This window comes from Mustela nigripes, chromosome 8, assembly GCF_022355385.1.
Source record: "Mustela nigripes isolate SB6536 chromosome 8, MUSNIG.SB6536, whole genome shotgun sequence".
NCBI lineage: Eukaryota > Metazoa > Chordata > Mammalia > Carnivora > Mustelidae > Mustela > Mustela nigripes.
The window spans coordinates 4781289-4808387 of NC_081564.1; the positions used below are offsets into that span (position 1 = coordinate 4781289).

At 48.3% G+C, this 27099-nt stretch overlaps 1 protein-coding gene and 5 non-coding genes across 6 annotated transcripts; 5 read left to right on the forward strand and 1 right to left on the reverse strand.

Moving 5' to 3' along the window:
- Window positions 1–2028: 2028 nt before the first annotated feature.
- On the reverse strand, window positions 2029–2100 carry TRNAA-UGC (transfer RNA alanine (anticodon UGC)). Its single transcript has one exon. It is a non-coding gene; the product is annotated as a tRNA-Ala (tRNA).
- A 245-nt stretch (window positions 2101–2345) lies between these two features.
- TRNAD-GUC (transfer RNA aspartic acid (anticodon GUC)) lies at window positions 2346–2417 on the forward strand. Its single transcript has one exon. It is a non-coding gene; the product is annotated as a tRNA-Asp (tRNA).
- A 1665-nt stretch (window positions 2418–4082) lies between these two features.
- Window positions 4083–4155, forward strand: TRNAF-GAA (transfer RNA phenylalanine (anticodon GAA)). The gene has a single exon. It is a non-coding gene; the product is annotated as a tRNA-Phe (tRNA).
- A 504-nt stretch (window positions 4156–4659) lies between these two features.
- TRNAD-GUC (transfer RNA aspartic acid (anticodon GUC)) lies at window positions 4660–4731 on the forward strand. The gene has a single exon. It is a non-coding gene; the product is annotated as a tRNA-Asp (tRNA).
- Window positions 4732–7057: 2326 nt separating this feature from the next.
- On the forward strand, window positions 7058–7129 carry TRNAA-UGC (transfer RNA alanine (anticodon UGC)). Its single transcript has one exon. It is a non-coding gene; the product is annotated as a tRNA-Ala (tRNA).
- Window positions 7130–13469: 6340 nt separating this feature from the next.
- LOC132023794 (polyubiquitin) lies at window positions 13470–14947 on the forward strand. Its single transcript, XM_059409931.1, has 2 exons — window positions 13470–13576; window positions 14414–14947. Exon 2 carries the CDS (start codon window positions 14417–14419, stop codon window positions 14891–14893), a length of 477 nt encoding a protein of 158 aa, XP_059265914.1. The 5' UTR covers window positions 13470–13576; window positions 14414–14416; the 3' UTR covers window positions 14894–14947.
- The last annotated feature ends 12152 nt before the right edge of the window (window positions 14948–27099 follow it).

Below are 27099 nucleotides of genomic sequence, written 5' to 3' on the forward strand. Positions count from 1 at the left end.
GACAGGCACGTTGGGAAACTGGCCTGGGTGGGTGCACCCAGCTGTCCACCCTGCCTGTAGGGCTTGATGGCCTCTCCTTCTTCCAGCGTTTGTCCTAAATCAATTTGTTCTGATACTATAGTATAAATGCACAAAGTCCATTAATGCAAATACGTAAATAAAGCAGCAGAGGTACATGTTTAATATTCCAGAATGACTCTCTTTCTCCACAGCCTGGCCACTAACCCCAGTGTACCCCCAAAGCGGGTCTCACCTACTCTCCCCACATTCAAGCCATCTGCAGGGTTTGTGGACCCTACCCCAGAATATGTCCAGAGCCCGTTCATGTTCCCCAGCTCCACACCCCGGATCTCAGATTCCCAGTCCCTGCCCAGCACACTTCCAGCAGCTTCTGCCCGACCATGGAGAAGACTTCCTGGCTGGTCCCCAGCATCCACCTGAGGCCTATGGTGTATTTTCCACCTGGCCGCCAGAGGGAGCCTGGGAACACATCTGATCTCGTCCTTCCACGTCAGGCCTTCTGGAATCTTTGATGCCCTCATACCCTCATTCACCAAACTCCAAGCACAGGGTTTGCTTTCTGTCCCTCTGACACAGAGCACCCCCTCCCCTTCCCAGCCTCAGGCCTCAGCAGCTGGCATTCTTCCGATTCAGCAGGTAGACCTCCCTGGCAGCTAGCGCACGGCAGCACCCATGCCCAACCCCTTTAGTCTCCAGCTATCAGCCTGTCGGCAAACCTTACCACTACTCGCCAAGTACTAGTCTCTGGAAGTCAAGGTTTGCTTGTCTTATTCAAGAACACCAGGGTACTTAGCACTATACATGGGCACAAGTAGGTGCTCAATGCATGAACACTACCAGCATTGGGCGCTGAGGAGTCACTGAATACACTGTCAGTTGCAAAACTCTCCTTAGAAATCACTGCCTTAATCCAGTTAAGAAATGGGCAGAGGATCGGAGTAGACACTTTCCCAAAGACACCCAGACAGCTAACAGACACATGAAAAGATGCTCGACGTTACTCATCATCGGGGAAACAACCACAATGAGATACCACCTCACCCGTGTCAGAGCGGCTAAAATTAACAGAAGGAACAGGTGTTGGTAAGGATGCAGGGAACAGGGAGCCCTTCGCACTGCTGGTGGGAATGAAACTGGTGCAGCCACTCTGGAGAACAGTATGGAATTTCCTCAGAATAGAACTACCCCACCATCCAGCAATCGCCTACTAGGTATTTACCCAAAGGATACAAAAATACAGACTGGAAGGGATATATGCACCCCAAATTTTCATAGCAGATTATCAACAAACTGTGCAGAGAGCCCAGGTGTGTGCCGACTGAGGAATGGATAAAGAAGACGCAGACACGTGCCACGGAATGTGACTCAGCCAGCAAAAAGAATGAAACCTTGCCATTTGCAACAACATGGATGGAGCTAGAGTGTATTATAAGTGAAATAAGTCAGAGGAAGACAAATACCATATGATCTCATTCATGTGAAATTTAAGAAGGGAAGCAGATGAACATATGGGAAGGGGGTGCAGAAGGAGAGAAGGAAACAAGCCACAAGAGACTCTTAACAATAGAGAACAAACGGGGTTGATGGAGGGAGGTGGGTGGGTACATGGGGGTGGGCATTAAGGAGGGCACCCCTTATGGTGAGCGTTGGATGTTTAATGTAAGTGACGAATCACTGAATTCTACTTCTGAAACCAATATTGCACTGTATGTTAACTGAAATTTAAAGGACAAAAGAAAAAAGAAATCTGCCTGATGGCTCGAATAACTAGGATGTAGAAATGCAGATTCCTGGGCCCAACTCTGGCTCTTCAAGAGGAATCTCCGAGCGGGAGGGAGTTATCACAGCATCCACATATGGGACAAGGCCGGGGACGTTTCCTAGGGCTGCCCTACCGAGGGAGCTTATTTCTCAGACCCACTAATTGGTAGCATCTGGGTCCCTCTCCCTGCTTTGTCTTCCCGTGGTGCGACAGATTTTTCAAGCCAAAAAAAAAAAAAAAAAAAGTGGAGATGCCGGGGATTGAACCCGGGGCCTCATACATGCAAAGCATGCGCTCTACCACTGAGCTACATCCCCTGGCCACGAGGCGCCGCTCCTGGGACCGAGAATATCAGAAGCCGCATTTTCATCCCTTTTGCACGTTTCTTCTTTCCCGGATGTTCAGTGTCTCATCGATTCCGAGAGGCCTCTTTATGCGGGGTGAAGCGCCCCAGCCAGGGGCGGTAAAAACCCGTAAAAACCCGTACCAGGGCGAACAGGCGCGGCTGCCAGACAGCGCTCTTTCTATATGAATTGACCCAGAGAAACCTCGCCCGGGCTTATCCTCGTTAGTATAGTGGTGAGTATCCCCGCCTGTCACGCGGGAGACCGGGGTTCGATTCCCCGACGGGGAGGCAGTGGAATCGTTTTAACAGTGAAACCGAGGTTTTCCTGGCACTCCCTGTAAGTTATAGGAGCTTGCTGTGCTAAGCCGCGAGCTCAACAGCTTCCCTCGTAGGTATAAAATATGTGTATGTTGCGAGTGTGTCATTACTTCTAATTCTGGTGGGTATCAGAGTAATGATAATAACCAGTTATTATACAGTTCTTACTACGCCTCGGGGGTGTGGCTAGACGTTTTACAGGTGTGCGCTCCTGTGATGCCGACAGGGGCTGCGTGGTCAGGTTAGGCAGGTGAGGAAGTGCGGGCACAGAGCAGCTCGAAACTTGCCCAAGGTTGCACCCGTCACGGTCTACTCGGGACACTGGGCGTCTCTGGAAGGAAGGACTGGCACAGGTGGGAACCGCGCTCACCTTCCCCTTCTGCACATATTTGTTCTGTTTGAATTTTATTTTTCTCCCTCCCTCGCTCTCCACCTTTCTTTCCTTCCTCGCTCCTTTCCTTTTTCTCTTGTTTCCTTCCTTCCTTATGCGATTTTTACCAAAGTGATATACTTAAATGGTTTTTAAAGAACTACAGAGATGGGGGTTGCACAGAATTGTCCATGTACTTAAACGCCACGGAATTCTTTTTCTTGGAAATGGTTAACTTTATGTTGTGTGCATTTCACCCCCAATTTTTTTTAAATAATCACGTTTTTAAAAAGATCAAGACTTGTTTGGGGAAGAAAGGATTGGAAGGGGCGGGTGGGAGTGTAAATGGCTTCAGCCCATTCGGAAAGCTGTGAATTCCACCATCGAACTTAATAATCCCATGCATGAAATTTTGCCTTTAGGGAAAGGACACAAAAGGAAAGGCCTATATACAAACAACTTTGGTTTCTTTCGCTTCTTAGCACTGTTATTATGCTGATTATCTGGTTAGTGTGTTTGTGACTGGGCAAGAAGGTCATTAGGTGCTTACCGAACACTTATTAAATGACTTCGCATCATGAAGACTCCCCACTCCACATCCTCTTCCAGACTTCACTCCCCTTCCATTTCCCAAAGCAGAAAACGCCAAACCTGGACGCCAACCTGTTGATTTCCTCATGCCTAGAAGCTGAGCGAGTGCCACAGGTATGGCGGTGGTGCTAGGATCTGAGTCACTCACTGCCCCAAGGAAAGTCACAATCTGGACAAAGCGTCCTACACACACCTTGGCTGGTCAGCATCCCTGTCCCACCTTAGGCTGCTTGGGGAGTTGCACCCAAGGGCAGAAGGGGGCTTGAGAAAGTGGGGTTCTGAGTCAGGTACTGCTCATTCATCCATTCACTTGTTCATTAATTCAACGGATATTTATTAAGCACATACTACGTAGCAGGCAGGCACTGTTCTAGACCTTGAAGGATACAGAATTGACCCTCAGGGATCTGTCATTTTAGCTGGGGAGACAGAGAATGGACAAGGAAAAACAATATGTAAGCTAACAGCAAGCAGTAAGGGGCTGGGGGTCCTGCCGGGAGGCGAGATCGGGGAGGTCGTCTCGGAGGCGGTGAGCTTGAAGGAAGGAGTAGGTATCTGCGAACCTGGCGGCGTGGGTCCCTGCTTGTCCTGCACTCCCGGCATCGATCCCCAGGTGGACGACCCAGGGCCGGCGGTACGACCAGGAGGAGCGGAGTAGAACGTGAGAGCCAGCAGCCGAAATAGCTCAGTTGGGAGAGCGTTAGACTGAAGATCTAAAGGTCCCTGGTTCGATCCCGGGTTTCGGCAGCTCTGGTTTTTTTTTTTCTTCCTCCACTCACGCATGAAAGGGAGCTTAAAAAATACAACACACGAAGAGACGAAGTTAATTCTTTCCAATCATTAAACCGGTTTCGGTTTATTTAAAAAAGCTCCGAGTGGCAGCCACCGGTCGACAGAGCGGAGGGAAACTTCCTTGCAATCTGAGAAATTTCAACAAGGCTGTGCTTTTCCTGAATTTTTTTTTCTCTTATTTCTTAAGCGCGTATTAATCTGTGTTACGTGTTTGCTGATGTCTGCTCGTTAATTTTGGCTTCCTGTTTATTAATTTCTGCTCCCTGAATTCTCCCGACCGAATCAAGGACGTAGCAGGGAACAGCTTCTCTAAGACGGAGCTGAATCGAAGGGGACTTTTGTTCTTCTGTTTTGAAGAAAAAAAAGAATAAAATATAAAGCCCTTTGGTGGGGGTTGATGCTCGGCGGAACTTGTATGTGCCTTTAAAAGGGCACCTGAAGAGCTCATAACAACGCCTGTCCTCGTTAGTATAGTGGTGAGTATCCCCGCCTGTCACGCGGGAGACCGGGGTTCGATTCCCCGACGGGGAGGCTGCGGAATACCTTTTTTTCTACCCCTTCCGTTTCTCTCCCGAAAGAATCAAATTCTTCCACATGTGCGGAAATGTCCTTACTCGAGGAAAATCAACTAATAAGCGGCGGGATTCGGTCTGGCGGGCGCCCACTGAGGACCTGGTTACACTCACGGTCCAGCCCAGGGTCACACGGTGATGAGAAGACAAAGTTCTCGCGCTGCGGCGGTATTTCCATCTCCCGCGTGCCCTCAGCGCGTCTGTGAAGTGCTCGGTTTGGTCGGTGCTGTCCCCAGAAAGGACTGCCGCCTTTCAAGGCCAAGGCATGCTCCTTCTGCCCCCAGAGAGTTCCATCCTCTTGGATCTTACCCAGGACCCAGGCTGGCCCTTAAAAAAAAGTTTATGGAGTTGACACAGGAGGTCGGGGTCAGTGCCGTTGTGGACTCCTTCCTGAGTAGCTGTCAGCCTTCCCAGGCTCCTAGTCTTTCATTTGTTTGTCTGGGGTCACCCCCCCACACACATTCATTCTGCAAATATTTACTGAAAACGTGTTCAGTGTCAGGCCCTGTTCTAGGCACTGGGGCTGCGGCAGGAACCAGAGTGGCCCAGATCCTGCCTTACTGAGTTTACGACACAGACAATAAACAAATGCTATAAAAAGTCTCCCAAAGTGATAAGTGCTGTAAAAACAAAACAAGTAGGAGGGCATACTAGGGAGTGTGTGGACTGGGCAGACCCCATTAGTGAGGTGTCCAGGAAGGTCCTGCTGAAGACTTAGACAATGAGAAGGAGCCACTCACCAGAAGATCTGGGGAGCACCCCTGCTCTGCTCTGCTCTGCTGGCAGAGGAAAGGGCAGGTGCAAAGGTTCTGAGGTGCAAAGGAGGGTGCGTGTTTGTGGAACAGCAAGGAGGCAGGTGTGTGCACCGAAGGGGGAGAGAAGAAGGGGTGAGGTCGGAGGAGTGGGTCAGAGAGCCTTACTGCCCAGACTAAAGAGTCTGAATTCGACTTTAGGGTTTTATGCAGAGAGGAAACACAGTCAGGTTTGTTTTGAGCAGAGTAGTGTGGCAAGATAGAAAACAGGGGCACCTTCTGGACCGAACACCGTCCCTTAGCTGGTTCCCAAACCACGTCCAAAATATCACCTATGGTGACATTCCCCTGTGCGGGGCCAAGGTGTCTCTCCACTGGAGTTCATACATAATAACAGTAATATACATAATATATTGATACATAATGATATAATAATAATGATATGATAATGATAATAATGATACATAATAACAGTATCATTTGTCATCCTGAGAACCCACAGGCGGGCCAGACCTTGTAGCAGGCGCTGTTCTAAACGTTTCAGGCATAGCTGTTCAATGGCCACCCACACCCTGGGGAGGAGGAACCAATCAGATCCCCTTTTTATGGATGAGGCCCAGAGAGGTGAGAATATGAAATCACAGAGGTGGCAGAGTGTGTTTTCCCCATCGGAGTAAGTGACTTGTTTCTTGCCCAGAAAGCTCCAGCGCCAGTGGAAAGAGGTGAAGCCGCCGTTTTCTGCCCTCTCCTCGCCTTCAGCAGTTCCTTCACCCCGAGGGGCCCCCTGGGGACTTGGAGGACACAACAACATATTCTCTCCCCTGGGGTGCTTCATAAGCACTCTGCACAGCTGTGCTAAGTGACAGTTAAAAATGGTTCTTTTCAGTGGGCTATGCAAAGCAATTCCTCCCTCAAAGCCATGAATTTGATGCTGCATCTGTTTCTTTTTAATTTGCTTATTTTTATATTAGAAAAGTTCTCTGAGAGGGGGGAGGTCTGCAAACCTCAAACTCACTGAAGATTGGGATACTTTTTTAAATTAAGTTTTCTAATTCCAATATAGTTAACATGCAGTGTTATATTAGTTTCAGTGTACAATATAGTTAGTGATTCAACACTCCCATATATCACCCAGTGCTCATCACCACGAGGGCTGTCGTTAGCCCCCATCATTTATTTCACCCTGGAATGGTTTTAAAGGTCCCGGAACCAGACACTTCTGGATGGAGGTGCAATCAGGGCAACACCCTTATTTATTGGAAAGAAACTCATTTCCCATCCCTTCTTTTCTGTGACGAGCGACAATCAAATATAGGTCAATTTCTTTTTGTTCCTTAGTCCTGATATCCGCTAGAATTTCAGCCGCAAGGCTATATAGAAAAGATCTATTTCGGAAGATTTATTTTGGTTTGCTTATGCTAAACCCAAACACATATTTAAGTGTATAAAATTTTAACTTAGAAAAACAAGGGGGAAGAAAATCTTAAGAATAGAGTATAGCAGAGAATTTCAGAAAGCTTGGCAGGAGGGGAGGGGGATGTAGCTCAGTGGTAGAGCGCATGCTTTGCATGTATGAGGCCCCGGGTTCGATCCCCGGCATCTCCACTATGTTTTCTTTCTTTCTTTTTTTTTTTTTTTTCCTGTTTTGTCTTTTGTTTCCTGATTCTTATTTTCTGCCCCCGTTCTTCATCATTAAAGCGCCCTATATGTGATTATTACAACTCCAGTCACTACTTGGGGGGTGGGATTTTCAAGATAGGCATGACCCTACCTTTCTGAAACCCATAACACTCCTGATGTACTTTTGTTGGAAGAGGCTTAGGGGAGCTGTTAGCGGAAAAACAAAAAGGCAAAAATCATCTGATGACTAAAACCCGAGAGATCCAGTGAGAAAGATCAACTGGGGAGGTCAGGGTCCTTTTCCTGGCACTCTGACTGCAGTTCAAGGCTCCCAGCACTGGTGACTGAGTCTCGCCATCAGAGGACAAATATGGAAGATCTGACTGTGTTGGCCCTTGCTCTTTGTTTGTGCTATTAATAACCAGCCAGTCTGGGAGTGACCAGAAAGGAAGCCAGCATTCCCGGCAGGCAGGATTTTGCTTCCTGCTTCGTCCATCAGCAACAGGTCACAAATTGAATGAGTGAGTGAGTGAGTGAATGAATGAATGAATGGCTTTGATGCACATACTGTTCATGTTTTTATTTATACGCGATCTGTATTTTTTTGATCATTAAAGATCAAAGATGTTTTTACCGAAAGAAGGGATCCTGTTGCATTCTGCGGGTTCAGTTCTTTACAGTAATAATGAATTTATCACCCATCAAATCGGGTCTCTCGTGTGACTTAACCTCATAGTTTAAAGCATAAAAACAATAAGTAAATAAATAAAGCATAAAAGCTTCTCGTCTTAGATCTGGCGGGACGTGACTCTTGATAAAGGGTTCACTTTTAAGATGAAACCAAAATTTGTAAGATGACTTACCAGTTGGGTGGATGGCGGGTGGATGATAGCTAAGGAGCTTCTGTGAAGGCTATTTCTCTCCAAATGTCAACAAGGTTTTAAGGGAACAAAATGTTGAGGTAATTTCTAAAGTTAATCAGGCCTAACACGAAACCAATTATAGGCTTCTGTTTTTACTTGGTACCATATAATTAAATATATCTAATAACACACTGACAAGGAAAAAAAATACCATGAGGCTTGTTGGGGAATGTAGCTGCCTAGAAACGTTGTAGTGAATCTTTGAGAAATAAGTCATTTTCAACTATTACATTTTATTTTACACTTAAAAAAACAAAGTTCATTATATAACATTGCTGGAGTAGTCAAATTCAGAGAGACAGAATGTAGATTAGTGGATGCCAGGTGCTGGTTCAGAAGGGGGCATGGGGAACTTTTTAAGAATATATATATTTTTTAAAAATATATTTTATTTATTTGAGAGGGAGAAAGGAAGGGAGAGAGAGAGAGAGGATCTCAAGCTGACTCCAGGATGATTGCAGAGCCCGTTGCGGGGCTCAATCCCTCAATGCCAAGATCACAGCCTGAGCCAAGGTCAGGAGTTGGATGCCCAAAGACTGAGCCAGGTGCCCCAGGGAGCTTTATTATTATTATTATTATTATTACTATTATTATTATTTTATTTTTATTTACTTATTTTTAAAGATTAATTCATTTGAGAGACTGTGTGAGCAAGAGAGCACAAGCAGGGGGAGCAGCAGTGGGATAGGGAGAAGCAGACTCCCCACTGAGCAGGGAGCCCGATGTGGGGCTCAGTGCCAGGACCCTAGGATCATGACCTGAGCCAAAGACAGACCCTTACCTAACTGAGCCACCCAGACACCCCCCAGGGATTTTTTTTTTTTTTTTTTTTTTTTTTTTTTTAGCTAAAGTCACTTGAAAAATAGCCGATGGGAGAGAGGCTGTTCGTGAACACTCCTTGTATCCTCAATGCAGATCCTTCTAGCAGGCTCATTGGTTGTAGACCCCCTCCCCCGCCCCCCGCGGCCGCCTCCGCAGCGCCTCACCAACCAAGTAATGCTGTAGGAAAGACGTTAGGGTTCGAAGCTGATCGTCAAGAAAGAATTCCTGGCTGTTTGTGGCAGAAAAGGGTGATTTTATTAAAGCACGGGGACAGGACCCGTGGGTAGAAAGAGCTACCATGGGGTCACGAAGAATGGCCCATTGTATACTTTCCAGTTGGGAGGGGGTTAGGAATTAAGTCTCTAAGAAGGTTACCAGGAACCTGGAGAAAAAGTCATTTCATGCTGTGTAATGAAACCTTACTCATGAGACCCTTCAGATGTATATCGGTGGCCCATATGCTTGGGGGGTGACGGCCAACATGTATCTTGGGGGTTTAGAGATAAAGGAAATTTCTAAAGGAATTTTTATATGTTAAACTAGACTTACAGGATCCTGGGCTGAGGTTTGGAGCAGGGGAGAAGGTGGTTTGGGCCTGGACTATCTTTTGCCCTTACCCTTAGCAAAGTATCAGCATCAAGGCAGCTGAGTCCCTAAAGGAAAGACACTGCCTGCTTCAAGGACTTGTCATTGGGCTGCAGGTAGTAAGGAAATTTAGTAATTTTTCTTCTGCCTTAGTTTCCCACATCAGTAAGACGCTGAACTGTCACAAACTATCCTACCTCCCATCTCTTCTATTCATTTTTCCTAAAAACCATGGACTCCCCACTGAGAGGCCTAAATTCCCCTTTTCCTTCCCTATAAGATAGTATTTATGCCTAAATTCTAAAACCACCTCTGAATTATTCATTTCCCCTGGGTATCTCCTATGTATACATGAAATATACACGTTAATAAACTTCTGGGTGTTTTTTTTTTTTCCCTCTCTCTCTCTCGTTAATCTCTCATTACAGGGTCTCAGCTAAGAACTCAGAGGGTAAAGGGAAAATTATTTCCGTTCCCACAGTACACCTAACACAAGGAACTGTCTGCTTAAAAATGGTTAAGATGGTAAATTTTGTCATGTGTCTGTTTTGCCAGAGCTTAAAAACAACGAATTAAGGACAAAACAAATCTCCTGTAGACTAACTTCTCAATCTTCCTAAAGCAGGCAAATCTGAGGACTGAAGCTACAGGCTGATTTCCTGCCTGGTGGGGAATGAAACTGGTTATTTTTAACACGGAGCGCACAATGCAAATGTATTCATGTAAACAGCGAAAAGACAGAGTCCCTCGAGCTTTTCTTCCCCCCTAAACTGCACAAAACTTTGACTACCTTTTATGGTTATATAACCAATGACAAAGCAAGGCACACGTTTCCCAGCCAGTTCTTGGTTTCACTCTTTCTCTTGGGGGCGGGGAATGTTTGCTGATTCTGGTGCCCTTGGACTTTCTCATGACGCTGAGTTAAGTTCCAGATATGGTCGCGACCTCCAATGGAACCGAATCCTGCGGGGAAGGCAGGCAGGTCGATAAACAGGGACCGGCTCATCAGCAACAGCCCCCTCGCCCCGCCCTACAGCAGCCCAACGCCCAGGCCCTTTGTGAGCTCAGCCCATCACGTGTTCAACCCTGCCCGCCAATCCCACCGTGTTACTGGGCCTCTGTCGCTTTTGCATTGGTGGCCCTCTGAAGCAATCTCTTCTGGGGCACTTGCAAAGGCCGGATCTGTGGGTGGAAGGAACTGAAAATGGATCCAGTGACTCACCCTGGATCTCGCACATTCTAGCACATTACATTCTAGGTCAGGGGATTTTAGGTTTCAGGGACGTGAGTTGATATCCAATTCCTGGGTCCAAGTGGGACATGTAGGTTTTGGGAGGTCTTCTCGGCAAACAGAAAAACAGTTGTAATGAGGACAACAAAATTCCCCTGTAGGGCAGGGTTGCTCAACCTCCTTGGTGTTACTGACAGTTGGGACTGGGTGATTGTGTCCTGGGGGACCTGCAGCAGCATCTCCAGGGCCTCTATTACCAAATGCCGGTGGCCGGTGGCACTTCCTCCTCCCTGCTAACACTACCGTTGGGACAACCAAAAATGGTCTCCAGACATGGTCAAATGTCCACTGAGGGCCCACGTCACTCCTGGTTGAGAATCTAGGGAAACACCAGCCATTTGTCTCACTTTCTCTTCCCCTCCCTGGCACCCCAGTGCCCTTGCACAAATGTTTACTTCTATTTGCTCTCACACACCCCTGTTGGGCTTAAGGAATGCAGGGGTGTTTCAGAGCATTTTTTTTTTCCTGCTAGAGACAACACCAGTGTTCCTAAGAATGTTGTTTTCTCCTTGGAGATAACTCACTTGGGACCCACTTCCCACCCTCTGAGCCTTTTTTCTTCCTCCTCTCCCTCCCCTGCCTCTGAAATCAGGCCTGTTTTTCTCTGTACCTTTTGTACTCTGGAAAAAGCTATGTCACAAAGCTCGTGACTCAGCCTTTAAACAACATGAATCACGAGGCTGTCAGCAAAAGCCACAGCCAAAAGCGAGCAGGGTGTGGTATGAAGCTAAGCCTGGTCACCTTAGAAAGAACCTGGGCATTTTGGTTCTCTGAAACTTCTGCCCAAAATCTGGGAGGAAATACCCCTATAAGAACCCCCCATGTTTTGTTCCTTTAAAACGTTCTAGAAATAACCTTCATAAAAGCCTGGATTGGAAGTTACCGGGGTCTCCTGCTAACCTGAAAAAAAAAAAAAAAAAAAAAAAACCACACACACGACATTTTGTCTTTACTATTCATTTTAATTTTCCAGTAACAATTCACTCTCTTTGAAAAAATGTTAAAATTTGCACAGATTAAAGTCTATTTTGAAACTTCCTCAGGCCTCTTTCCAAAATACCTACATACATAGGTCAAAAAAGAAAACACAATTTCATTTTGATGCACATTTTAGGAAAGTTGAAATACTACAACGTTCATAATTTAAAACAGGAATGAATCCTTTTTAAATGCCAGAACACTTTAAAAAATATATTTTATTTATTTATTTGACAGACAGAGATCACAAGTGGGCAGAGAGGTGGGGGGTGGGGTGGGAAGCAGGCTCCCCGCTGAGCCCAGAGTCCTGACACAGGGCTCTATCCCCCGACCCTAAGATCCTGACCTGAGCTGAAGGCAGAGCCCAACCCACTGAGCCACCCAGGCACCCCTGACAGAACATTTTTAAAGCAATTTTTCTTTTCTTTTCTTATTTTTTTTTTTTTTTGAAAGCTTTGAGTACGGAAATTAAAATATCTTTCTCCTCTCTATATTGTAGAAATGGGGGATATTTCTAGAAGAGTCCAGAAGGGGCAGTGGCTGGGAAACTGAGCATGTGAGGGAAACTTTTCACTGTAAGCTTCCAAAAGCCTCTTGTTTTTCACCATATTCATACACATATATTTTTTCATATTCATAAATCTTTAAAACACTTATTAAAAAATACGCTGGAGAAAGGACACCTAGAAATCACAAAACGAGAAAGATCTGGCTGGCAATCTTCTACTCTTTTTCTTTTCACATTGCACTTTGCCCTAGAATGAAGTTTTCTATTTGGGATATTAAGGTGTTTTTTTTCTCCCCTCAACCACAGATGCACAAAGCTGGCATTTAATTAGGGTGTTTAAAGCCTCAGGCGTATTTAGGGTGCACCTCTGAGCTCCCCCGAGGACCGACACTTGGGAAGATGGGAGCCTCCGTGTTGCAGTCAAGCACAGCCTTCCCAACCCAAGTGGCGCAGATGGAACAGGAAGGCCAAGGAACAATCTAGAAAGTTCGGTTGGCGGCGCCTCCAGCAGATGGGGTTTCTGCTCCCCTTTTCAGACCTGGGCTTAGGGACCGCCCCCGGTCCACCCCAGGGGCGCTCTGCCCCGAGCGCGGACTGGGGGGCCCAGGGCTGGCCCACCCCCAAGCCCTGATCTGTCTAGTCATCCGTCCTGTCCGCGCGCCCGCGCGGGGGAGGGGGGGCATGGGCGGGTCGCCACAGCCCGGGGTGGGAGTGGGGGAGGGGACGGAGTCGGAGCGTGCCCCGGCATGAAGACCCCTGAGCTCGCAGAGGGGCGAGGGGCGCGCGACGCCAGACCCCTCTCCGTCCAGGGCGGGTCTCGAGAGCCGCGAGGACCGTTGCGGCCCAGGGGAGGGGGCGTCGGGGGTCCGGCGGGGACAGCCCGCTCCGGGCGCCCTAAGGACTCCGCGCCGGGTTTTCGCTCTTTCCGAGGGCCCTTTCCCTCCCCTCCCCCGTGCCTCCGCCCCCGAGATCGAGCGCCGGCCACGTCCGTAGGCGTAGCACTCAACTGACGCGCTGATCCCTCCGCGCGGGCTCCGAGGACGGCGGCCCCTTACTCAGCCGATTCAGTCTACAGCCCATCCTTGACAGGTAAACCTATCGGGAGGGGCTTTGAGATGATTTGGGGAAGCGGGGCACTAGTTTTCTCTCCGGACGGCAGGAAGTGTGAGAAAAGTAGTCCCTTCTCGGCGTTTCTGCGGAGGGATCCACCGGAGAGGCGCCACCGATTACTATATAAGGAGGCGCCGGGTGTGGCGCAGGCAGTTCCGTGGAGGCCGGGAGATCGTTTTGCGTGTTTGTGTGTGAGCTGTGGTCACAGCCGTTTGGTGAGGAGTGGGCCGCTCTGCTCCCCGGGGGGCTTGTGGCGGGGCGAGGGGAGGGGAGGCGGGAGGCCGAGCGGCGCGCTGCCGGCGGAGCGGAGGTGGAGGCGTTTAGTCTCCCGGGGCGCGGGAGCGGAGGTCTCTGAGGGGGAGGGTTGCAGCAAAATGGCGGCCGCTTCGGATCCGTGACTGGAAGAAGCGGGGGCTGTGAGGCTGGCTGAGTTTGGAGGGAGCAGCCTGGGAGGGGGTGGTCGTGAGGGGATGAAAACGGGACGAGCCCGTGAGGCCTTAACGGGGCCCCTTGCGCCGTGTGAGTGAGGGGAGCCGAAGGGTGCTCCGCGGCCGCGCTGACTCCGCGGCCCGTCGCAGCGAGTGGGCACCAAACGCGCGGGCCACTCCGGAGTCCGGCCCCGGTTCTCGGGGAGGGGACCCGCTCGCCGCGCCGGGCACGTGAGGTCCCTTTGTGGGCTCACAATCCCGGGTGGGGCTGCCTGGTCCTGTGTGTGGAGCTGACTCTGGTCAGTAGCGGGACGCAAGGGTTAGGCCCGGGGAGGACCCTGCGGAACTGGCCGGGGCAGGCGTCAGTGAGGAGGGAGGGGAACATTAGTGAGTCCCGCGCCTTCGCTTCTCGGTATTGTGCTTTTTTCTCCTCGCAGGGGTCGGAAGCTTGGCTTGGGAGCTAATTTGCACTTCGGCAGCCTCTCCTATTTTCCTAGTTAGCTGCTTTAGGGGACGCTTGTTTGGGGGAACAGAAGACGGTCAGAAACTTAGTGGTAGGATCCTGGGCCCGTGCGAGTTGTCTGCTACAGTCGGGGGTTCTTTGTTTTTGGTTTCTCCTGACAGACAATGCAGATCTTCGTGAAGACCCTGACGGGTAAGACCATCACCCTGGAGGTGGAGCCCAGTGACACCATCGAGAACGTCAAGGCGAAGATCCAGGACAAGGAGGGCATCCCCCCTGACCAGCAGAGGTTGATCTTTGCTGGGAAACAGCTGGAGGATGGGCGCACCCTGTCCGACTACAACATCCAGAAGGAGTCGACTCTGCACCTGGTCCTCCGCCTCAGAGGGGGCATGCAGATCTTCGTGAAGACCCTGACGGGTAAGACCATCACCCTGGAGGTGGAGCCCAGTGACACCATCGAGAATGTGAAAGGGAAGATTCAAGAGAAAGAGGGCATCCCCCCTGACCAGCAGAGGTTGATCTTTGCTGGGAAACAGCTGGAAGATGGGCGCACCCTGTCCGACTACAACATCCAGAAGGAGTCCACTCTTCACCTGGTTCTGCGCTTGAGGGGTGGTGTCTTAAGTTCCCCCTTTTAAGCTGTTGACAAATTTCATTGCACTTTTCTTTCAATAAAGTTGTTGCATTCCAAATAGTGTGTGTTTTTTGTGGGAGGGAGAGGCGTTCTTTTTAGTGTGGATGAGGGTGTGAGGAGTCACGGTTTTCAGTCTCAGTGATTCTAGTGTCCAGAAGGTAAGAAATCTCAGTGCAAAAATTTGGAGGTTGTAGTATACACAGATGTACGTGTAATAAATAGGACCGTTCACAATACAGAGTTTCTCAGCTTTTTAAAAGCTGTGTAATTACGGACATCTTTTTGTGTCACCATATCTAGATCTACCTCATTCTTTTTAATGCTCTTGCTTTTGCATTGTATGGATGCCCTATGATTTAACCTATGCACCAAAATGTTTCTAGATTTTTGCTGTTCTGTTGCAAAGTACATCCTTATACACAGCTCCTTTGTATACTAATACTTTGAAAGTATGGCATAGATACAGGATTTCTGTGTAATAAGGTTCTCAGAATTAAAAATCTGCCTTAGAACTTGTTTTTATAATTAATTTTCCCATGATATTTTTCTATTTTTAATTTTTGAGTAGGTAACACTTCACATGTTTAAGATATATAAAAAGGTTAAAATAGGGGCACCTGCGTGGGTTTAGTCAGTTAAGTGTCTGACTCTTGATTTCAGCTGAGGTGATTACAGGGTGTGGGATCAAGCCCTGTGTCAAGCTCCCCCCAACTCAGTGGGGAGTCTGCTTGAATTCCCCCCCTTCCTCCCCCTGCTTGCACGCGCTCAAGTCTTTAGGGGTACCTGGGTGGCTTAGTTGAGTGCCTTTGGCTCAGGTCATGATCTCAGGCTTCTGGGATCCACCCCTGCATCTGGCTCCCTGCTCAACAGGGAGTCTGCTTCTCCCTCTCCCGCAGTACCCCCCCCCCCCCCCCCCCCCGGACCCACCTGTCCACTCTGGCTCTCCTAATTAAATAAAAATCTTCAAAAAAATCCTTAAGGGGCACCTGGGTGGCTCAGTGGGTTAAAGCCTCTGTCTTCAGCTCGGGTCATGATCTCAGGGTCCTGGGATAGAGCCCAGCATCGGGCTCTGCTCAGCGGGGAGCCTGCTTCCCCCTGCCTCTCTGCCTACTTGTGATCTCTCTCTCTGTTAAATAAGTAAAATCTTAAAAAGTCCTTAAAAGTTTAAAATAGTATGTAATGTCCTCCATGCTGTCTTGCATCCATCCAGTTCTCCAGCCCCATCCCTGCCCCAAAGTACTTTCAGGGTTTATGCATATGCAAGCAACCACTAAATATTAATCCCCTCCATTACAAAATGTAGTATACTGTTTGTGGCCTGTCCTGTACCTTGCTTTTTCACTTTACATCTTTTATAGTTTTGGCAAGAGTTCTAATATCCTTTCATTTTGCATAAGGGAAAAAATACCTCATGTCATTTTCTCAAGAACAAAACCACCAAACTAACAATCCCTTGTGAAACATTTACAGCAGCCCCCCAACAAACAGAGGAACCATAGTGATACCGTGACGAATAAGAACCATTTCTGCTATTAAGGGGTCTTTAGTCGATTTAATGAACAGGTACTAACCGTGTTCAGTTTCATGGAGTGACTTAAATCTTCAAAGCGCTCTGAAGTTTGGTTTTGCACAAGTTACTGCTGTGAGAGGATTCACTTACTAGATGAGTCTCGAGTAAACTAGAAAAGCATGTAGCTTGCGTTTATTTAAAATAGCGTTCCTACTTCTGTTTTGTCTGAAAGGACAACACTCTTGCCAAGTTACAAATATGGCCCTCACAGAGGTATATTCTAACAGCTTCACAAAAGTGCCTTTTGATAAGGGATTAGCCACGTCGGTGTGTAGTGCTCATTTCTGCCGGAAGAGGGAGCGCCTAGGACAGGTTTTGGTTTAGACATGAGGCCTGCAGCGCCCCAAGCGGTTATGGTTGACCAACTTAGGCTTTCACCTTCCCGGCCTATAGGCTTTTTACGGTGCCACTCGCTCTGGCCTCAATGCCTTTTACTTTCTCCTTTTCTTTCCAATCCTGCAGTTGCTTCCTGTTGGAATTACTCCACAATGTCTAATGTAGCTATTATTCAATGTAGACCCTCCATTACTGTATCTCAGCAGATAGAGTATACAGATACAGATCGTTAGTCCCCTCAAAATGCTGCCTTCCCCGCTGCCCTTACCGGCTGGCTACTTACTTTTCTCCATATGGTCCCTTCCGTTTTCCACCTTTCTCCACTCAAGCTGCTCCCTCTTTCTAAAATACCGCCACTCCCACCTTAAATCAAATTCTACCCAACATCAAGACCCAATTCAAAGGTCACACTAACTAAAGTTCCTTGACTGTCCTGACTGAATACTATCTGCATTCCCGAAATCTCCTAGGTCTTCCTAATTAAAAAAAAAAAAATTATTTATTTATTTGACAGAGAGACAGCGAGAGAGGGAAAACAAGCAGGGGGAGTGAGAGAGGGAGAAACAGGCTACCTGCTGAGCAAGGAGCCTGATGTCGGACTCGATCCCAGGACTCTGGGATCATGACCTGAGCTGAAGGCAGATATTTAATGACTGAGCCACCCAGCCATCATCCTAATTTTTAAAAAAGATTTTATTTGCCAGAGAGAGCAAGCAAGCAAGCACAAGCAGGGGGAGCGGCAGGCAGGAGGGAAGCAGGCAGGGGAGAAGCAGGCTCCCCGCTGAGCAAGGAGTCCAATGTGGGACTCCATCCCAAGACCCTGGGATCATGACCTGGGCCAAAGGTGTACACTTAACTGACTGAGCCACCCAGGCACCTCTACAGTTTTTGTTGTTGTTGTTGTTGTTGTTTTTTAATATTTTATTTATTTATTTATTTGACAGACAGAGATCACAAGTATGCAGAGAGGCAGACAGAGAGAGGAGGAAGCAGGCTCCCTGCCGAGCAGAAAGCCCGATGCGGGGGCTAGATCCCAGGGCCCTGGGATCATGACCTGAGCCGAAGGCAGAGGCCCCAACCCACTGAGCCACCCAGGCGCCCCACCTCTACAGTTTTAAAAACAATATGTGACTACCAGTTACTATCAGGGATCCTATATTTAGCAAATATAGGTATCCACTTAATTAAAATTTATTGACCCCTCTACTGTATCAGAATGTTTCTAGTAATAGAAAACCACTGGCCTAAATCATAGGGAAATACTAAATATTATTTATTTAGTTAGTTTCACTTTTTTTTTTTTAAGATTTTATTTATTTATTTGACAGACAGAGATCACAAGTAGGCAGAGAGGCAGGCAGAGAGAGAGGAGGAAGCAGGCTCTCTGCTCAGCAGGGAGCCCGATGCAGGACTGGATCCCAGGACCCTGAGATCATGACCTGAGTTGAAGGCAGCAGCTTAACCCACTGAGCCACCCAGACGCCCTAGTTTCACATTTTTATTTAAACTCTGGTTAGTTAACATATAGGCCAATATTGATTTCAGGAGTAGAATTCAGTGATTCATCACTTACAACACCGGGTGCTCATCATAACAAGTGGTCTCAACGCCCATCCCCCACCTAGCCCACCCTCCTCCCTCCATCAACCCTGTTCCCGTTGTTAAGAGTCTCTTGTGGTTTGCCTCCCTCTCTCCCTCTCTTTGTTTCCTTCCCATATGTTCATCCGTTTTGTCTCTTTTTAAAAATTTTAAAAATTTTTATTTTTTTAAAGATTTTATTTATTTATTTGAGAGAGAGTGAGAGAGAGCATGAGAGGGGAGAAGGTCAAAGGGAGAAGCAGACTCCCCACGGAGCAGATGCAGGACTTCGGGATCATGACCTGAGCTGAAGGCAGTCGCTCAACCAACTGAGCCACCCAGGTGCCCCATCTGTTTGTTTCTTAAGTTCCACCCATGAGTCAGATCATATGATATTGTCATTCTCTGACTAACTTATTTCACTTAGCATAATACACTCTAGTTCCATCCATGCTGTTGCTAATGGCAAGATTTCATTCTTTTTGATGGCTGCATAGTATTCCATTGTACGTACATATCACATCTTTTTGTAAAAAATTTTATTTATTAGAGTGTGAGTGAGGGGAGGAGCAGAGGAAGAAGGACAAGCAAATTCTGTTGCTGAGCACAGAGCTCGACCCAGGGCTCCATCTCCTGCCCCCGAGTCCATGATCTGAGCTGAAACCAAGAGTTGGATGCCTCACTCACTGGGCCACCCAGGTGGCCCAATACCACATCTTTATCCATTCATCAGTCAATGGACGTTTGGGCTCTTTTCATATACGTTTTCTTTATAACAAGATACTCAGAGCTAGGGTTCTGGCCTCTTCCGTGTGGTCTTTTTTGGGGGCGTCATCAGCAAGATGGCTGAGCAGTTCCACACATCACATACAGATCTGACAATGTCCAGAGGAAGAAAGAGTGGCATCTCATTCCTGTGACTCTCGTTAGGAGCAAAGAAACACACACACACACCTCTCCTGGAAGTCTCCACAGCCGACTTGCTTTCATTGTCCAGAACAGGGCTACATGCTCATTCATTTTATTGCTGCTGAAACTGCTGAATCTATTTTTTAATTTTTTGGTTGTTCTTACTGCTTTTCTTCCTCTTACCCTTAGAATATAGGTGTCTTTTTTTTTTTTTTTAAAGATTTGATTTATTGGGGCGCCTGGGTGGCTCAGTGGGTTAAAGCCTCTGCCTTCGGCTCCGGTCATGATCCCAGGGTCCTGGGATCGAGTCCTGCATCGGGTACTCTGCTCAGCGGGGAGCCTGCTTCCTCCTCTCTCTCTCTGCCTGCCTCTCTGCCTACTTGTGATCTCGGTCTGTCAAATAAATAAATAAATAAAACTTTAAAAAAAATAAATAAAGATTTTATTTATTTATTTTTGAGAGAGAGAGAGATCACAAGTAGACAGAGAGGCAGGGAGAGGGAGAAGCAGACTCCTACTCAGCGGGGAGTCGATGCAGGGCTTGATTCCAAGACCCTAGGATCATGACCCGAGCCGAAGGCAGACGCTTAACTAACTGAACTATCCAGGCTCCCTCTTTTTTTTTTTTTTTTAAGATTTTATTTATTTGTCAGAGAGAGAGAGAGGGGTCACAAGCAGGGGAAGCAGCAGAGGGAGAGAGAGAAGCAGACTTCCCACTGAGCAGGGAGCCTGAGCCTGTTTAATACTTGGTTGTGGCGTCCAAAGTAAAAATGTCTAGAGCCTTCAAAGAGCTTAAGAGGCCCTGTTTTGTTTTTCTTTTATTAAAAAAATATTCGAGAGGTGCCTGGGTGGTTCAGTCGGTTAAGCGTCTATCTTCTGCTCGGGTCATGATCCCAAGGTTCTGGGATCCAGTTCACATTGGGCTCCCTGCTCAGCGGGGAGCCTGCTTCTCTCTCTCCTTCTGCTCCTCCCCACTGCTCTGCTCTCTCTCCCCACCCCACACTCAAATAAGTAAATAAATAATCTTAATTTAAAAAAATAAAAAAATTTTGAAAACAGATTAGACTTTTTTCCACCAAGCCTTCCCTGCCACAAGAGAATCCTGGAAGTTTCGGGATAAATCATTTATGACATGTACATGGGAAGTCTAGGCTGAAGTGAAGAAAAGTAATTACTGGATGAACAGATCACTGCGGGGCCTACTGTCTCCCTAGGACACTGACAGAGTTATAGGGATGAAATGCAGTCTTTCATGGGCTCTTCATTAGTACTTCCCCGAAATAAGACAGCTCTAGAAGTGCTTGAATGACCCCTACTGGGCCTCCTAATTTGCCTGAAAAGAAAACTGAATCAAGAACCAGGTTCTGGGGGCGCCTGGGTGGCTCAACTCAGCCGGTTAAGCCGCGGCCTTCAGCTCAGGTCATGGTTCCAGGGTCCTGGGACCAAGCCTCATGCTCCCCCTGCTTGTACACGCTCTCTCTCTCTCTGTGACAAATAAATAAAATCTTAAGCACACACACACACACACACACACACACAAAGTAAAGAAAATTTTAAAAATGAAAATAATAAAGAATACAATATAAATAGTAATACCAGACAGCAGTGAGCTGCTAGCATCCAGCCCACCTCCAAGGCAGGGAGGAGGAGGTTTCTGTCTTCGTGCGGACAGGTCAGAACTTGGGGAGCCTTCGCTTCCCTATGTAAGCCATCCCGCCCCTCCACGGGCTCCCGCAGAAGCACGTAACTCTTTACTGTGCGGAAGAGAAGCTTGGGGGACCCTAACCAGAGCCAAGATCGCCGAAACCACGTTGGTCTGCCCGCGAGACCCAGACTCAGCAACAGCGCGAGAAGTGTTTTGGGCCACAGGAAACAGAAAGAACAAACTGAGGAGGATTAAATAAAGCGGTGCTGATTTTGTCACCCAGCAAGAAGTCTGGATGTGCGTAGAGAGGGCCTGACCGGGGGTTCTGGGAGCTCCCCGGGCCACAGCTCCGGACACCACATCTGTACTCAGAGCAGGAAGGGGGAGGAGTGGGCTCAGCCACAGCCACATTTTTTTCTTTTTTTTAAAGATTTATTTATTTATTTATTTGGGGGTGGGGAGAGAATGAGCGGGAGGGACGGGCAGAGGGAGAAGCAGGCTCCCTGCTGGGCAGGGAGACCGATGTGGGACTGGATCCCAGAACCCTGGGATCATGATCTGAGCCTAAGTCAGAGGCTTTACCCACTGAGCCCCCCAGGCGCCCCCCATATGCGCATCCTTTACGAAGAAAATAAATGTTTTCACGGACCCATCCTCAGGTCTCAGTGATCAGAACAGGCCAGGCTGGTCGTAGAGCACAGGTTCTCGAACCCAGTACTACAGACCTTAGGCCTTGGTCGTTCTCTGGTGTGGCGGCCGCCTGGACCCCTCTAGGGGGTTCAGCAGCCTCCCTGGCTTCTACTTACCAGATGCCAGCAGCCAAGAATATCACCAGGCATTTCCAAAGTGCACCACCCCTCCTCCACTCTTGAGAACCACTGGATTTGACCAAATCATGAGACCTCAGGCCAGCTCTGTTGCCACCTTAAAAAAAACAAAAATCACAATGAGCAAAGGATGATGGTTGTAGACATAGGGGTAGGAGATAAACACAGTGATGATGAAACCTGACTCTTATTCTTTATATCATCTTTTTTTTTTTTTTTAAAGATTTTATTTATTTGACAGAGTTCACAAGTAAGCAGAGAGAGAGGAAGAAGCAGGCTCTAGCAGAGAGCCTGATGTGGGACTCAATTCCAGGACCCTGAGATCATGACCTGAGCCAAAGGCAGAGATTAACCCACTGAGCCTCCCAGGCCTGAGATCATGACCTGAGCCGAAGGCAGAGGCTTAACCCGCTGAGCCACCCAGGCGTCCCAATTCTTTATATCATCTTGATAAAGGTCAGTGTTACACAGGTGGAGACCGGTGGTTCTTAAAATGTGTGCAAGAGGACACCACCAGACTGGTTGAAAGTGCACTCCCTCGGCCCTAGCCTAGAGGCTCTGAATCAGTGGGGCTGGGAACCTGCACTTTCAGTCAAACCTGTGAAGATTCTGGATTTTTTGAAGATTTTATTTATTTGATAGAGAGAGACATAGCGAGAGAGGGAACACAAGCAGGGGGAGTGGGAGAGGGAGAAGGAGGCTCCCTGCTGAGCAGGGATCCTGATGTGGGTCTCGATTCCAGGACCCTGGAATCAGGACCTGAGCCAAAGATAGACATTTAATGACTAAGCCACCCAGGTGCCCTGAAAATACTTAAAAAAAAAAAAAAAGCCAAACAGATTTTATTTTTAAAAATAATCTCTACCCCCCCAGCGTGGGGCTTGAACCTACAACCCAGAGATTAAGAGTCGCACCACCGACTGAGCCAGCCAGGCACCTCAGAAGTACTTTTTTGGGATCAGTACATACAGATCCCCCTTTCCTGTTTCCAGTTGCAAAATATTCCTATCTGTAGGTTTGCCCTAATATCACAGCCACTAGTCACACATGGCTATTTACATCTAAATTAGTGTAAATTTGAGCGCTCCATAGAAAGATCTGTCGGTACTAACATTCTGGGCAACATAGACAGAGACAGGGTCCAGCATCACAGAAAGTTGTGCGGGATGGCCCATCATTTCGTTAGGCAATCCCCTACCGTTGGGCATTCACGTGGCTCCCAATATATTTTTTTTCCAATATTTAACTTCTATGTAATCAGTGTGACAAAGGCTATTCTCACATGGAGACCTTTGTCCACATGGGCGGGTGTATCTGAAAGACAAACTTCTCAAGGGAAATTGCTGGGTCAAAGGGCGCATGTGTTCTGAATTTAGACAGGCTTTGCCAGATCCCCCTCCAAAGACCTATCCGGGGGCGCCTGAGTGGCTCAGTCCTTAGGCGTCTACCTTTGGCTTGGGTCTGGGGTCTAGCCCCGCGTGGGGCTCCCTGCTCCGTGGGAAGCCTGCTTCTCCCTCTCCCACTCCCCCTGCTCGGGTTCCCTCTCTCGCTGTGTCTCTCTCTGTCAAATAAATAAATAAAATCTTATTAAAAAAACCAAGAGCTTATACAAATTTACACTTCCGCCAACGGTAGCCAACCATGCCTGGTTCCCCACATCCAAACCAGCCCTGGGCTTCTCCAACTTTGGTCCTGGCTGGTTGAATCAATGGATCTTAGAGCTGTTTTCACGTAAGCATGACTTGAAGTTTCCCCCCACATCAGAAGGACCTCGCTCAGTGTTCCACGGGAACAAATCCACTTTCAGTGCGGAAAACAGTACTTGAAGCCCTTTGGGTATCAGTTGGGGACTTTGCCCTTCAGGAGGGCGTGGGGTGTTTATACTGATTGCCTCACGGTGTCGTTAGGTGTTGAACTGTGGGCTAGTTATCAGCTCTAGTGCATCGGGGGCAGGGAGAGGCAAAGTGAGATCCGGGATGCCCAAAGCTGTGACAGACTGTGAGGGTGTATGGCTGTCACTTTTTAAGAAATGTGATGTTTCTCATTGAAGGCTTAGTTATCAGGCACCTGAGCCAGTCAAGGTCTGTCACCTGGTCCTTGTCCTTAGAGACTGGCTGAGAGACTGGTTCTTGGAACCCAAGATTTACACAACCGCAGTTACACAGGACCTTTGACTTAGCTAAACTGTGTGACATTTTATTTTATTTTATTTTTTAAAGATTTTTTTTAAAATTTATTTGACAGACAGAGATCAGAAGTAGGCAGAGAGGCAGAGAGAGAGAGGAGGAAGCAGGCTCCCCTCTGAGCAGAGAGCCCAATGTGGGACTCGATCCCAGGACCCTGGGATCATGACCTGAGCTGAAGGCAGAGGCCCAACCCACTGAGCCACCCAGGAGCCCCTTTTTAAAGATTTTATTTGTTTATTTGACAAAGATAGACACAGTAAGAGAGGGAACACAAGCGGGGGGAGTTAGAGAGGGAGAAGCAGGCTTCCTGCTGAGCAGGGATCCCAAAGCGGGGCTCGATCCCAGGACCCCGGAATCATGACCTGAGCAGAAGGCAGATGCTTAACAACTGAGCCACCCAGGCACCTCTCACGGTGTGACATTTTAAAAATAATTATGTACCCTCGTGTTTATACTAGCACTATTCCAGCAGCCGAAAGGTGGAAACAACCCACATGTCTGTCAGGGGACGAGCGGATAAACAAAGCTCCATCTGTCCCTACGGTGGCATGGTTACAGCCACGAAGGGGAAAAGAGACCGTGACTCCCGCTACAGCATGCGTGACCGTGGGGGACGGGACGCCCGGTGAAATACGCGGGGTCCAAAGGACAGTGACTGTATGATTTCACTGAAATGAGGTCCCCAGAGGAGTCAAGTCCATAGAGACAGAAAGTAGAAGGGGGGATACTGGGGACTGGGGAGGAGGAACGGGGGTTCAGTGTTTCGGGGGACAGAGTCTCAGTTCGGGAAGATGAGACAAGTTCTGGAGACGGATGGTGGTGGTGGTCCCTCTTCCTGCTGTGAACTGTACCCTTCCAAATGGCTCAAGTGATTAACAAAAAAAAAAAAAAAAAAAAAAAAGAAAGAAAGAAAGAAAAGAAAAGAAAAAGAAGAGAAAAGAAACGAAAAGAAAAGTGTATGTCCACAAAGGCAAGACGTGGACCAGAGGCCAGGAAACAGATGGAGGAACAGAACAGTCATAGAGACTTTCATTTGGGAAGTTTTTTGTTTTTTTTTTTTAAAGATTATTTATTTATTTATTTATTTGACAGACAGAGATCACAAGTAGGCAAAGAGGCAGGCAGGTGGGGGTGGGGAAGCAGACTCCCCGCTGAGCAGAGAGCCCGATGCGGGGCTCGATCCCAGGACCCTGAGATCATGACCTGAGCGGAAGGCAGAGGCTTTAACCCACTGAGCCACCCAGGCGCCCCTGGGAAGATTTTTAAATGTTGTCTAAAAGAGGAACCACCTCAGGTGGTGATCTCAGGGTCCTGGGTTAGGGTTGGGGTCAGGGTTAGGGTCAGCGGGAGCCTGCTTCCTCCTCTCTCTGCCTGCCTCTCTGCCTACTTGTGATCTCTGTCTGTCAAATAAATAAATAAAATCTGAAAAAATAAATAAATAAAAATAAAAGAGGAATCTCCTGCCTTCGGTGCACAGCGTGCAAGGGCGAGCCGGTGCATCAGGTGTTTGAAAAAGGCCAGGTGTACCCTGCCCAGCGGGGCGTCCATGACCAAGGACTGTCCCCAGACACTCCCAACTGCTCCAGCAGCCACAAGGGGGCGCAAGGAGCGGCCGGACACCCCGAAAGGGTGTGGGCGCGGGCCGGCTCTGTCTCTCTCCCTTCCCTCTCCGCTTCCCGCCCTCCCCACGTGCACGGACCCCCCGCCCCCCGTTGTTAGTGTCCCTCACCACAGTGGCGTCCTTCCCTTCTTCAAACCGTGGTGGCATTCACGTAACATACCATGCCCCGTTTGCAGCGTTTCCGAGCGCACCACGCCGCGGCGTCCCGTGCAGGTGCCACGTTGCGCAACTGTCCCCTCTCCCTCGCTCCAGAACATGTCATCAGTCCAAAAGGAAACTTCGGACCAGCTCAGCGGTCGCCCCTACGGCCCCTCCCCCAGCTCCGGGCAGCGCCTCTCTGTGCTTTCTGTCGCTGCAGACGTACCTGTTGCAGACGTTTCTCGAACGCGGAGTCACGCGCGCTGTGGCCTTCTGTGCCTGGCTGCCCCTCCCCCGCACCCCGTCTTCAAGGTCCGTGCACAGCACAGCGGTGTGTGTGCTCCCCTCCTTCCTCTGTGCCTCCATCCTGCTCCCTCGTGGGGATGGACCCCATTCTGTGTATGCGTGCCTCTGTTGACGGACACTTGAGTTGTTTCTCCAAAGGTTTAAAGCGGGGAATTTTTAAAAAAGATTTTATGTATTTATTTGAGAGAGAGATTGAGTGCATGTGCATGAGCGTTGGGGTCCCGGGGAGAGGGAGAAGCAGACTCCCGCCTGAGCAGAGAGCCCGATGCAGGGCTTGATCCCAAGACCCCAGGATCATGACCCGGGCCAAAGGCAGATGCTTCACTGACTGAGCCACCCAGATGCCCCGAAGATCTTATTTTTACGTACTCTTACACCCTCTGTGGGGCTTGAACTTACAAGGTCAAGAGTCACATACTCCAACGACTGAGCCAGCCAGGTGCCCCAATGCTGCATTTCTTAAAAACCAGCAGAGACATAAGGGCCATGACGTGGTGCACGGTCCCAAGTATATGAAATGTCCAGAATCGGTCAGTCTAGAGAAACAGGAAAGGGAGAGCTGGTTGACAGGGGCCGGGGGAGGAGGTGGAATGGGCAGTAATGTTAATGGGGCCGGGGTTTCATTTTGGGGTGATGAAAATGCTTTGGAGCCCGACTGAGATCTAGGCCACCTGGCATCGCGGTTGGACCAAATACCACAGCAGTGTTTTCCAGGAGAAGGTCAGTGTTCTTTCATCTCAGTCAAAAAAAAAAAAAAAAAAAAAAAAAAAAAAAGAAGCCAGTCCCCCAAAAGCCAGATACTGTATGATTGCAGTCAAATTCACTGAAACAGAAAGTAGGATCCTGGTTGCCAGGGGCTGTGGAGGGAGGAAGCTGGGGGATGCTGTTTACCGGGACAGAGTTTTGCTTTTGCAAGATGCAGAAGTTCTGAGGCAAGATGGTAAATTTTATGTTGGTTTTTTTTTGTTTTTTGAACCCCTATTTAAAAATTTCTTTAAGTCTCTTCAAAAACGAGGCAAAAAGAAGCACGTCATGCTATTAAGATTTGCTCTAGCTGGACGCTGGGCATATGGCGTTCATGATATTATTCTCTG

What these genes read in the sequence shown, in the direction of transcription:
- LOC132023794 (XM_059409931.1), top strand. Translation starts at nt 14,417, where the DNA reads ATGCAGATCTTCGTGAAGACCCTGACGGGTAAGACCATCACCCTGGAG.